Source organism: Rhinatrema bivittatum, chromosome 1, assembly GCF_901001135.1.
Source record: "Rhinatrema bivittatum chromosome 1, aRhiBiv1.1, whole genome shotgun sequence".
In the NCBI taxonomy this organism is placed as follows: domain Eukaryota; kingdom Metazoa; phylum Chordata; class Amphibia; order Gymnophiona; family Rhinatrematidae; genus Rhinatrema; species Rhinatrema bivittatum.
In genome coordinates this window covers 862,411-875,505 of record NC_042615.1, presented here as the reverse complement: position 1 = coordinate 875,505, position 13,095 = coordinate 862,411, and the positions used below count along the sequence as shown (strand labels likewise).

The following is a 13,095-nucleotide window of genomic DNA, read 5'->3' as shown; positions in this document are numbered from 1 at the left end:
GGGATGAAAAGCTGAGGTGGTGAGAGAAGGAAGCGAGGAGAAGGAAGCGAGGAGAAGGAAGCGTCTTTAGGCAGAGGTAAGGGGTGAGAAGGGGAAGGAAAAACTGAAGAGGTGAAGGAAGGGGGAAAGAATCTTCAGAGGGTGGGAGGGAAGAAGGAGGGGAAGAATCTCTAAAGGGGTAGAAGAAACAACGTAGTGAGGGAAGGAGCTGAGAAAGGGGGGAGAATGTGGGAAGGAAGATCCTAGGTAGTGAGGGAAATAGATGTGGGGGAATAAAATAATCTCTAGAGGGATGGAAGAGCCCCTGGAGGGAGGGAGGGAAGAGCCAAGGTAGTGAAGGAAGGCGAGGTAAAGGGTCTCAACAGGGAGGGAGCAAAGGAAGTGAAATGAGAAAGAAAGGGTAGAGGCTTTAAGAAGAAGAGAGCATCTAGAAGGAGAGAGGCAAGGGTGATAAGTGAGAAAGGTGTCTGGAGGGAGAGAGAGGGAGAGAAGGGGGAAGAAGTTTCTGGAGGGACGGAGGAAAGGTGTGAAGGACTTAGAGAGGCTAGAAAAATGTTGAGAGACAGTGGATTGAGACCATCTATGAAAGTGTGAGAATGTGAGACCGGGGTGGGGGGGGGGGGAGGAGTGAGAGGAAAGGGAGATTGGGACGCTGGGTAAGAGGGTAAGAGAAAGAAGGAAAGGGATGGGTGCCAGGAGGAGATAAGAAAAATTGAAAGTTGGAGAGGAAATGCTCCTCTCCCTGTTTTGGAGCAGAGAGAAAAAGTAGGAGAGCCATCCAAGGCAGAAAGTAGTAGCAGGATAGCAGGGTTAGAAGAGCAGTGCCCAAACCCAGCAATGCACTCTTCTTTAGTTACTGCTGCTGAGGCAGTGAAAACAGTAATTGCATTAACTGATTCTGAGGAAGAATTTTGCATGTAATTTCCTGAATCAGAAATTGAAGAGCTACTATTCTCAAGAAAATTTGGGAGGAGTATACAGTAGTATCTTAACATCTACTTCAGTGATGAGGCAATTAGATGATACTGAGTGGTGAGGTAGAGTGTGTGTGTGTGATGCTAACCAAAGGGTGGGGGGGGGGGGGGAAAGCAAAAAATAAAAAATGTATATGCAAGTTTGTTGATTGGGTATGTGGGGTTTGAATAGGGTTAAGAACATACTGGTATTTTCCATTTCTGTTGGGTTGGTTCACAAGATCTGGTAGATTTCCATTTTAGTTACTTGATGTTCTGTCCCCAGCAGTGGGTACATGTTTGTATCTGTACACATTGTAGTTTAACTGTGTCTAGTGCAGTCCTCCCTTCTGAGGCCTCGATACTGAAACACTTTTTGTAACCCATGATAAAAGTCTGTGAGCCTTTGCCCTTAAGAGAAGTTCCCTCTCCCCTCCACTTTCGCTCACTATCGGAAGAGCTTGAATGCCCCTCAATCTAACTTGAGTCTTCCTAGGTGCCTTATAGGCTCAAGGGACTGCCCTTCATGCTCCCCCTGCATCACATGGTTCTTAGGCTCACTGCCATTGGACCTTGCCTCCCTGCCCCCAGCTTGTGGAGGCGTTTCTTTTAGCAACTCTCGACGAGAGCTCAGTCTTGCCCATGCTTTCTTCTGAGCCAGCAGCGCTCTGTAAAATCCTGTGAAACGATCGGGTTTTTACCTTCTCTTACTGTCTTCATCTGAAGACTAAATCAGCCTCATATCCCTCAAGCTTCCTACCTCTACCATAAGCCAACTCCTGCAACTCAAGAGACCTCCTTCTCCCTCCTGCTACCCTGTCTCCAGTTACCAAAGATCTTTGCCTTGGGGCTTGCGTTTGAGACGCAACAATTGTAAGTAGAATTTACCTGCACATAAATAATTTCAAACTTAAAGAATTTTTATCTTGAGGACTGACTGGAGAGAAAGTTTAGCTGCCTGGATGGCAAACTCGGATGCCTGCCTGATCCAGAACACTTGAGGTTCTTTGTCAGTGTTTTCCCTTCTCTTCTTCTGAGCATATTGATTGTAACCTGTTCATGTTCTGCCATGTTAGACACCTGAATTTGGTTATATACTTGTTACAATTGATGTCGCAACTTGGGGTTTTACCGGGGGGGGGGGTGCCCCTACCTGAGCTGGTGGGGAGATCAAAATCTGGTAGCAGGCATGATCAGAGACGTGGGACAGCCGGGAGGCTGACATGAGGGCATCTTTTTAGGCAAAATGATGGGTTAATCGTATGCCTCCGGAATTAAGGCCCCCTTGCTTGCAACCAGGGTGGGGAACCGGGTTAAAGAGTCTTCCTTGCTTGGGTGGCAGAAGGGGGTGCTACCCTGGTTACTGTTCAGTCTGGCTCATGTATAGGCTGATAATTCTTTCATAATTGATAATTAATTTCAATAATTTGCCGCCGGCTTGGGGCGAGAGAAGGGAGTGGTGGGGGACAGAGACAGGCACTGGTCGCGGCTGTCAGCATTATGCGGAAGAAATCTCTGATCTGGAGGCACTTCAAAGTGAGGGAGGCGCCGTGTTTTGCTCAGTGTATTCACTGCATAGAGGATATCAGTGGAGAGAAAGAAATGGGCATCTCTCAAGCTCTGGTAAGCAGCAGTACCTGCTAGCATTGGCATCAGGGAAGGGTGGCAGAACTAGCTGGGGGGAACCCTTCTCCCAGTGGAAAGAGGTTGAAAAGGGGTACACTTTTCCTTAAACTGCTTTCACGATCCCTTCCTCTGGGCAGCTGGTAGGCCAGCAACCCATCATGGAGGAAATGGGCTGATATTTGGTAGCACTGTCCCAGGCAAATTGGCAGGCAGCATCAAAAGTAGTAACAAGGAGCATAGGGGAAATGATTGCCCTTGATGAGCAGTCCCTAGAGGTAGTAGAAAACATGGGTTTTAATTGTCTGTTACACGTTTCAGCCCCCAATTACAAAGTGCCCTTCAGGACTGCACTTAGTAGGAAGGTCAGTGCTACCGTCTCATCTCGGTGCAGGTGGCTATGGCGGAGGGGAGGAGCATGCAATTCACCAGTGATATCTGGACCAGTACAATGGCAATGCAGACTGAGGGCACACTGCTGGCACCTGGCTGAGGCACGTATGCTTCTCATAGCATCCTGCTCCCTCGCTCACATTATTCAAATCCAGCCTAAAAACCCATATTTCTCAGGCTGCTTTTAAATTTTAAACGCCGATAAAATCCTTATTCTAATAAATTTAATTCCCAAAGTCTCTTTTGCCCTATATCTGTCTGAGCAGGGATGGTCTTACAGGTGTTTTTGTAGTGAAATGCCTACATAAGAGTATTGCTGTAGAAATGTTAGTAGTGGTGGTAGTACTAATGGCAGTGGTAGTACTAGTGGTGGTAGCAGCAGTAGTAGTAGTAGTAGTAGTAGTAGTAGTAGTAGTAGTAGTAGTAGTAGTAGTAGAAGACTTACTTTTTTATGACTCTTAAGCACAGAAGGTGTTACAAAGGCTTTGTCGCACAAATCACATTTGTACTTCTTGTGCCCATCATGCACCACCTGTATGTGGACATTTAACGTGTCTTTCCTTTTGAAGGTGGCATCGCAGTGATCGCATTTGAAGGTTCGCTCACCTTGAAAAAACAAAAGCAAGGGATGAGGACATATTGAAGACAGAGATCATGCAAGAGCTGGTAAGACGACTTGGTGCTGGAATCTCAGATCTCGGGCACTGTAAGGCTGCAGAGGTATTTATAGTAATCACATAGTCCGTCTCTAGTATAAGAACATAAGAAGTGCCATGCATTCATCTCTTGCCCTAATCTGTTAAGCTTTTCATCATGAGAGCCATTCTATCCCCTTTATCATTTTTGTCACCCTCCTCTGTACTTTTTCTGGTTCTGCTATGTCATTTTTGAGATGGGGTGACCAAAACTGCACACAGTAATCAAGATATTGCTAAACCATGCAGCCATACAGAGCAATATGATATTTTATACTTTTATTCTCTATTTCTATCCAAATAGTTCCTGAAGAGTGGAAAGTGGCCAATGTAACCCCAGTATTTAAAAAGGGCTCCAGGGGCGATCCGGGAAACTATAGACCAGTGAGTCTGACTTCAGTGCTGGAAGAGATAGTGGAAACTATTCTCAAGATCAAAACCATAGAGCATATAGAAAGACATGATTTAATGGGACACAGCCAGCATGATTTTACCCAAGGGAAGTCTTGCCTCACAAATCTGCTTCATTTTTTTGAAGGAGTTAATAAACATGTGGATAAAGGTGAACCAGTAGATGTAGTGTATTTGGATTTTCAGAAGGTGTTTGACAAAGTCCCTCATGAGAGGCTTCTAAGAAAGCTAAAAAGTCATGGGATAGGTGGTGATGTCCTTTCGTGGATTACAAACTGGTTAAAAGACAGGAAACAGAGAGTAGGAATAAATGGTCAATTTTCTCAATGGAAAAGGGTAAACAGTGGAGTGCCTCAGGGATCTGTACTTGGGCCGGTGCTTTTCAATATATATATGAATGATCTGGATAGGAATACGACGAGTGAGGTTATCAAATTTGCGGATGATACAAAATTATTCAGAGTAGTTAAATCACAAGCAGATTGTGATACATTACAGGAGGACCTTGCAAGACTGGAAGATTGGGCATCCAAATGGCAGATGAAATTTAATGTGGACAAGTGCAAGTGATGCATATAGGGAAAAATAACCCTTGCTGTAGTTACACAATGTTAGGTTCCATATTAGGAGCTACCGCCCAAGAAAGAGATCTAGGCGCCATACTGGATAACATATTGAAGTCGTCGGCTCAGTGTGCTGCAGCAGTCAAAAAAGCAAACCAAATGTTAGGAATTATTAGGAAGGGAAAGGTGAATAAAACAGAAAATGTCATAATGCCTCTGTATCGCTTCATGCTGAGACCGCACCTTGAATACTGTGTACAATTCTGGTCGCCGCATCTCAAAAAAGATATAGTTGCGTTGGAGAAGGTACAGAGAAGGGCAACCAAAATGATAAAGGGGATGGAACAGCTCCCCTATGAGGAAAGGCTGAAGAGGTTAGGGCTGTTCAGCTTGGAGAAGAGACGGCTGAGGGTGGATATGATAGAGGACTTTAAGTGGCCTGGATTGGCCACTTAAAGACCACTTTAAGTCTTTAAGTGGCCTGGATTGGCCACTGTTGGAAACAGGATGCTGGGCATTGATGGACCCTTGGTCTGACCCAGCATGGCAATTTCTTATGTTCTTAAGATCATGAGAAGTCTTGAATGAGTAGATGTGACTCAGTTATTTACACTTTCGAATAATAGAAAGACTAGGGGGCACTCCATGAAGTTAGCATGTGGCACATTTAAGACTAATCGGAGAAAATTCTTTTTCACTCAACGCACAATAAAGCTCTGGAATTGTTGCCAGAGGATGTGGTTAGTGCAGTTAGTGTAGCTGGGTTCAAAAAAGGTATGGAGAAGTTCTTGGAGGAAAAGTCCAATAACTGCTATTATTCAAGTTTACTTAGGGAATAGCCACAGCTATTAATTGCATCAGTAGCATGGGATCTTCTTAGTGTTTGGGTAATTGCCTGGTTCTTGTGGCCTGGTTTGGCCTCTGTTGGAAACAGGATGCTGGGTTTGTTGGACCCTTGGTCTGACCGAGCTTGGCAATTTCTTATGTTCTTATATTACTACTGGTAAGTATGCAACTCATATTTGAGTTCCATGCTACTACTAGCTACTACTTAACATTTCTATAGCGCTACACGCCATATGCAGTGCTGTACAAACATAAAAAGACAGTCCCTGCTCAACAGAGCTTACAATCTAATAAGACAAACATATAGGATAAGAGACTCGGGGTATAAAGCAAGACAAATGTTAAAAAGAAAAGAAAGGTAGTTAAGACTAAAAGCAGACAATCAGGCATAAGATTTAAAAACGGTTTCAAAAAGGTGGGTCTTTAGATGGGATTCAAACATGACAAGAGAGGGAACCTGACGCACCAGTTCAGGAAGACTATTCCATGCACACGGCACAGGCAGGTGGAAAGCACGGAGTCTGGAATTGGCAGTAGAGTGGAAGGGCATAGATAGGAGTGACTTATCCGACCAGGAGTGCACGAGGAGGGGTGTAGAGAGAGATGAGAGAAGAGGTAGTGAGGTGCAGCTGAGTGAAGGCATTTGTAGGTGAGAGAGGAGCTTGAACTGTATGTGGGAGCAGATAGGGAGCAAATGCAGGGACTTCAGAAGAGGAGTTATGTGAACATACGACTGAATTTAGGACAGACTGCAGTGGAGAAAGATGGCTCACTGGGAGACCTATGAGGAGCAGGATGTAATAGTGTAAGCAGGAGGAGATGAGAGAGAGGAAAGGGTTCTGGTATGGGTGCAGTGACTTTGGTGAAAGATAAGTCATGCAGCTGAATTTAGGACAGATTGCAGGGAGAGAGATGGATCACTGGGAGACCTGTGAGGAGCAGGATGTAATAGTGTAAGCGGGAGGAGATGAGAGAGTGGAAAGGGTTCTGGTATGGGTGCAGTGACTTTGGTGAAAGATAAGTCATGCAGCTGAATTTAGGACAGATTGCAGGGAGAGAGATGGATCACTGGGAGACCTGTGAGGAGCAGGATGTAATAGTGTAAGAGGAGGAGATGAGAGAGAGGAAAGGGTTCTGGTATGGGTGCAGTGACTTTGGTGAAAGATAAGTCATGCAGCTGAATTTAGGACAGATTGCAGGGAGAGAGATGGATCACTGGGAGACCTGTGAGGAGCAGGATGTAATAGTGTAAGAGGGAGGAGATGAGAGAGAGGAAAGGGTTCTGGTATGGGTGCAGTGACTTTGGGGAAAGATAAGTCGTGCAGCTGAATTTAGGACAGATTGCAGGGAGAGAGATGGATCACTGGGAGACCTGTGAGGAGCAGGATGTAATAGTGTAAGCAGGAGGAGACGAGAGAGTGGAAAGGGTTCTGGTTTGGGTGCAGTGACTTTGGTGAAAGATAAGTCGTGCAGCTGAATTTAGGACAGATTGCAGGGAGAGAGATGGATCACTGGGAGACCTGTGAGGAGCAGGAAGTAATAGTGTAAGCAGGAGGAGATGAGAGAGTGGAAAGGGTTCTGGTATGGGTGCAGTGACTTTGGTGAAAGATAAGTCGTGCAGCTGAATTTAGGAGAGATTGCAGGGAGAGAGATAGATCACTGGGAGACCTGTGAGGAGCAGGATGTAATAGTGTAAGAGGAGGAGATGAGAGAGAGGAAAGGGTTCTGGTATGGGTGCAGTGACTTTGGTGAGAGAGATGGATCACTGGGAGACCTGTGAGGAGCAGGATGTAATAGTGTAAGCAGGAGGAGATGAGAGAGAGGAAAGGGTTCTGGTATGGGTGCAGTGACTTTGGTGAAAGATAAGTCGTGCAGCTGAATTTAGGACAGATTGCAGGGAGAGAGATGGATCACTGGGAGACCTGTGAGGAGCAGGGTGTAATAGTGTAAGAGGAGGAGATGAGAGAGAGGAAAGGGTTCTGGTATGGGTGCAGTGACTTTGGTGAAAGATAAGTCATGCAGCTGAATTTAGGACAGATTGCAGGGAGAGAGATGGATCACTGGGAGACCTGTGAGGAGCAGGGTGTAATAGTGTAAGAGGAGGAGATGAGAGAGAGGAAAGGGTTCTGGTATGGGTGCAGTGACTTTGGTGAAAGATAAGTCGTGCAGCTGAATTTAGGACAGATTGCAGGGAGAGAGATGGATCACTGGGAGACCTGTGAGGAGCAGGATGTAATAGTGTAAGCAGGAGGAGATGAGAGAGAGGAAAGGGTTCTGGTATGGGTGCAGTGACTTTGGTGACAGATAAGTCATGCAGCTGAATTTAGGACAGATTGTAGGGAGAGAGATGGATCACTGGGAGACCTGTGAGGATCAGGGTGTAATAGTGTAAGAGGGAGGAGATGAGAGAGAGGAAAGGGTTCTGGTATGGGTGCAGTGACTTTGGTGAAAGATAAGTCCTGCAGCTGAATTTAGGACAGATTGCAGGGAGAGAGATGGGTCACTGGGAGACCTGTGAGGAGCAGGTGTGTAATAGTGTAAGAGGAGGAGATGAGAGAGAGGAAAGGGTTCTGGTATGGGTGCAGTGACTTTGGTGACAGATAAGTCATGCAGCTGAATTTAGGACAGATTGCAGGGAGAGAGATGGATCACTGGGAGACCTGTGAGGAGCAGGGTGTAATAGTGTAAGAGGAGGAGATGAGAGAGTGGAAAGGGTTCTGGTATGGGTGCAGTGACTTTGGTGAAAGATAAGTCATGCAGCTGAATTTAGGACAGATTGCAGGGAGAGAGATGGATCACTGGGAGACCTGTGAGGAGCAGGATGTAATAGTGTAAGAGGAGGAGATGAGAGAGAGGAAAGGGTTCTGGTATGGGTGCAGTGATTTTGGTGAAAGATAAGTCATGCAGCTGAATTTAGGACAGATTGCAGGGAGAGAGATGGATCACTGGGAGACCTGTGAGGAGCAGGATGTAATAGTGTAAGAGGAGGAGATGAGAGAGAGGAAAGGGTTCTGGTATGGGTGCAGTGACTTTGGTGAAAGATAAGTCATGCAGCTGAATTTAGGACAGATTGCAGGGAGAGAGATGGATCACTGGGAGACCTGTGAGGAGCAGGATGTAATAGTGTAAGCAGGAGGAGATGAGAGAGAGGAAAGGGTTCTGGTATGGGTGCAGTGACTTTGGTGAAAGATAAGTCGTGCAGCTGAATTTAGGACAGATTGCAGGGAGAGAGATGGATCACTGGGAGACCTGTGAGGAGCAGGATGTAATAGTGTAAGCAGGAGGAGATGAGAGAGAGGAAAGGGTTCTGGTATGGGTGTAGTGACTTTGGTGAAAGATAAGTCATGCAGCTGAATTTAGGACAGATTGCAGGGAGAGAGATGGATCACTGGGAGACCTGTGAGGAGCAGGATGTAATAGTGTAAGAGGAGGAGATGAGAGAGAGGAAAGGGTTCTGGTATGGGTGTAGTGACTTTGGTGAAAGATAAGTCATGCAGCTGAATTTAGGACAGATTGCAGGGAGAGAGATGGATCACTGGGAGACCTGTGAGGAGCAGGGTGTAATAGTGTAAGAGGGGGAGATGAGAGAGAGGAAAGGGTTCTGGTATGGGTGCAGTGACTTTGGTGAAAGATAAGTCGTGCAGCTGAATTTAGGACAGATTGCAGGGAGAGAGATGGATCACTGGGAGACCTGTGAGGAGCAGGATGTAATAGTGTAAGAGGGAGGAGATGAGAGAGAGGAAAGGGTTCTGGTATGGGTGCAGTGACTTTGGGGAAAGATAAGTCGTGCAGCTGAATTTAGGACAGATTGCAGGGAGAGAGATGGATCACTGGGAGACCTGTGAGGAGCAGGAAGTAATAGTGTAAGCAGGAGGAGATGAGAGAGTGGAAAGGGTTCTGGTATGGGTGCAGTGACTTTGGGGAAAGATAAGTCGTGCAGCTGAATTTAGGACAGATTGCAGGGAGAGAGATGGATCACTGGGAGACCTGTGAGGAGCAGGATGTAATAGTGTAAGCAGGAGGAGATGAGAGAGTGGAAAGGGTTCTGGTATGGGTGCAGTGACTTTGGTGACAGATAAGTCATGCAGCTGAATTTAGGACAGATTGCAGGGAGAGAGATGGATCACTGGGAGACCTGTGAGGAGCAGGATGTAATAGTGTAAGCAGGAGGAGAAGAGAGAGAGGAAAGGGCTCTGGTATGGGTGCAGTGACTTTGGTGAAAGATAAGTCGTGCAGATGAATTTAGGACAGATTGCAGGGAGAGACATGGATCACTGGGAGACCTGTGAGGAGCAGGATGTAATAGTGTAAGAGGGAGGAGATGAGAGAGAGGAAAGGGTTCTGGTATGGGTGCAGTGACTTTGGTGAAAGATAAGTCGTACAGCTGAATTTAGGACAGATTGCAGGGAGAGAGATGGATCACTGGGAGACCTGTGAGGAGCAGGATGTAATAGTGTAAGAGGGAGGAGATGAGAGAGAGGAAAGGGTTCTGGTATGGGTGCAGTGACTTTGGGGAAAGATAAGTCGTGCAGCTGAATTTAGGACAGATTGCAGGGAGAGAGATGGATCACTGGGAGACCTGTGAGGAGCAGGAAGTAATAGTGTAAGCAGGAGGAGATGAGAGAGTGGAAAGGGTTCTGGTATGGGTGCAGTGACTTTGGGGAAAGATAAGTCGTGCAGCTGAATTTAGGACAGATTGCAGGGAGAGAGATGGATCACTGGGAGACCTGTGAGGAGCAGGATGTAATAGTGTAAGAGGGGGAGATGAGAGAGAGGAAAGGGTTCTGGTATGGGTGCAGTGACTTTGGTGAAAGATAAGTCGTGCAGCTGAATTTAGGACAGATTGCAGGGAGAGAGATGGATCACTGGGAGACCTGTGAGGAGCAGGATGTAATAGTGTAAGCAGGAGGAGATGAGAGAGTGGAAAGGGTTCTGGTATGGGTGCAGTGACTTTGGTGACAGATAAGTCATGCAGCTGAATTTAGGACAGATTGCAGGGAGAGAGATGGATCACTGGGAGACCTGTGAGGAGCAGGATGTAATAGTGTAAGCAGGAGGAGATGAGAGAGAGGAAAGGGTTCTGGTATGGGTGCAGTGACTTTGGTGACAGATAAGTCATGCAGCTGAATTTAGGACAGATTGCAGGGAGAGAGATGGATCACTGGGAGACCTGTGAGGAGCAGGATGTAATAGTGTAAGCAGGAGGAGATGAGAGAGTGGAAAGGGTTCTGGTATGGGTGCAGTGACTTTGGTGAAAGATAAGTCATGCAGCTGAATTTAGGACAGATTGCAGGGAGAGAGATGGATCACTGGGAGACCTGTGAGGAGCAGGATGTAATAGTGTAAGCAGGAGGAGATGAGAGAGAGGAAAGGGTTCTGGTATGGGTGCAGTGACTTTGGTGAAAGATAAGTCATGCAGCTGAATTTAGGACAGATTGCAGGGAGAGAGATGGATCACTGGGAGACCTGTGAGGAGCAGGATGTAATAGTGTAAGAGGGAGGAGATGAGAGAGAGGAAAGGGTTCTGGTATGGGTGCAGTGACTTTGGTGAAAGATAAGTCGTGCAGCTGAATTTAGGACAGATTGCAGTAGAGAGACCTGTGAGGAGCAGGATGTAATAGTCTAAGCGGGAGGAGATGAAACAGTAGAAAGGGTTCTGGTAATGTGTTCAGAAAGGAAAAGACGGATTTTGGCAATGTTATAAAGAAAGAAATGACACATTTAACAGTGTTTTGGGTATGCGAGGAGAAGCAGAGGGAGGAGTCGAAGAGGACTCCAAGGTTCCAGTCTGATGGGACCAGGATGACTATGACCATGCTATCCACAGAAACAGAGAAAGGAGGAAGAGGGGAGGTGGGCTTTGGGAGAAAGATAAGGAGATACGTCTTGGCCACATTGAGTTTAAGGTAGCAGCAGGACATCCAAGCAGCAATGTCAGACAGGCAGGCCGAGATCCGGGACTAGACTTCTGGTGAAATTTCTGGTATAGAAAGGTAGTTCTTGGAGTCATCAGCATAAAAATGGTATTGAAAGCCATGAGAAGAAAATCAGTGCTCCAAAGGAATAAGTATATGGTGAGAAGAGAAGGGGCCCCAGAGCAGAGCCTGCAGCACCAACTGATAGTGGAATGACATTAGAGGAGGAAGCACCAGGGGAAATGCTAAAAGTGCGATGGGAGAGGTAAGAAGAGAGCCAGGACAGGACAGAGTTCCAAAATCCAAGCGAAGACAAAGCGGTGATCAACAGTGTCAAAAGCATCACACAGGTCAAGAAGGATAAGGATAGAGTAAAGACCTTTGACTTTAGCCATAAACAGGTCATTGGAAACTTTGGCAAGGGCTGTTTCAGCTGAATGTAGAGGGTGAAAACCAGACTAGAATGGATCAAGAACGGCTTGAGATGTAAGAAAGTCAAGACAGTGGCAGTGAACAGCACGTTCAAGTAGTTTGGAAGCAAAAGGAAGAAGGGAGATGGATCTATAGTTGGCAGGACAGGTAGGATCCAGTAAGGGTAATTGTTACTATTTAGTTTATCAACAACATCTGGCACCTCTTCCAGAGTCACAGTAGTTTTTTTTCAGTTCCTTCATATCATCACCTAGAAAGAATACCTCTGGAGTAGATATCTTTCCAACATCCTCTGCAGTGAAAACCAAAGAATTCATTTAGTTTTTCTACTATGGCCCTTTTATCTCCTGATTGACAAATGGTCCAACTCAATCCTTCACAGGCTTCTTATTTGTGATGAATTTGAAAAGTGTTTTGTTAATTTTTGCCTTTTTCGCAAGTGTTTTCTTCATATTTACTTGGTCTGCCTTATTAATGTTTTGCATCTGATTTGCCAGAGCTTACACTCTTCCTCATTAGGTTGTGCTTTCCACTGTTTAAAGTATACTTTTTTGGGTTTAATAGTCTCTTTCACAGCACCTTTTAATCATACTGACAGTCTTTAAAAAAAACAAAACTGTGGTATACATTTTAACTGGGCTTCCAAAATGGTTTTGTTGTTTTTTTTTAAAGTCCCACATCTCATGCACACATTTAACTCTCACAGCTGCTCCTTTTAACTTCCTCATAACAAATTTCTTCATTGTCATCTCTTTTTTTTTTTGAGCAGTTTATGTATTAATTTCCCTCCAGAAAGTATGTCCAATGTAACTGCATTATGATCAATTGCCTAGAAGCTCCATCACCATTACCCTATGTACCAGGTTCTCAGTTCCACTGAAAACTAGATCTAAAGCAGCTCCCCCTTCTCATCTGTTTCATAATCAGTTGCTCTTTGAAGCAGGTATTTATGACATCAAGAAACTACCTCCCTAGAATGCCTGAATGAGACATTCACCAAATTCATATTTGGATACTTGAATCTCCCATTATTATTGTTTACAATTTTAGTAGTCTGTCTGATAGCATTTCATGCTCTTAACTCACCCCATTGCTATATTCTTCCCCATCATGCTTAGAATTTCTATCCATATAGATTCCAGAGTACCATTTTGTTTCCTGCAGAACTTTTATCCCACTTGACTCTGTCCATCCTTAACATAATAGTGCCACCCCTCCACCAGTTTGATCTGCATTGGTATTTCAATATATTTTGTACCCAAGT

General features: G+C 45.5%; 1 protein-coding gene across 1 annotated transcript in view; it reads right to left on the bottom strand.

Moving 5' to 3' along the window:
• The window catches only part of PRDM5 (PR/SET domain 5), a 370,296-nt gene that overhangs the window by 199,782 nt on the left and 157,419 nt on the right, over positions 1-13,095 (bottom strand). Inside the window, exon 11 of the mRNA XM_029601140.1 lies at positions 3,415-3,575. Within this exon, the coding sequence (XP_029457000.1) occupies positions 3,415-3,575 (161 nt within the window). The remainder of the gene's footprint in view (positions 1-3,414; positions 3,576-13,095) is intronic.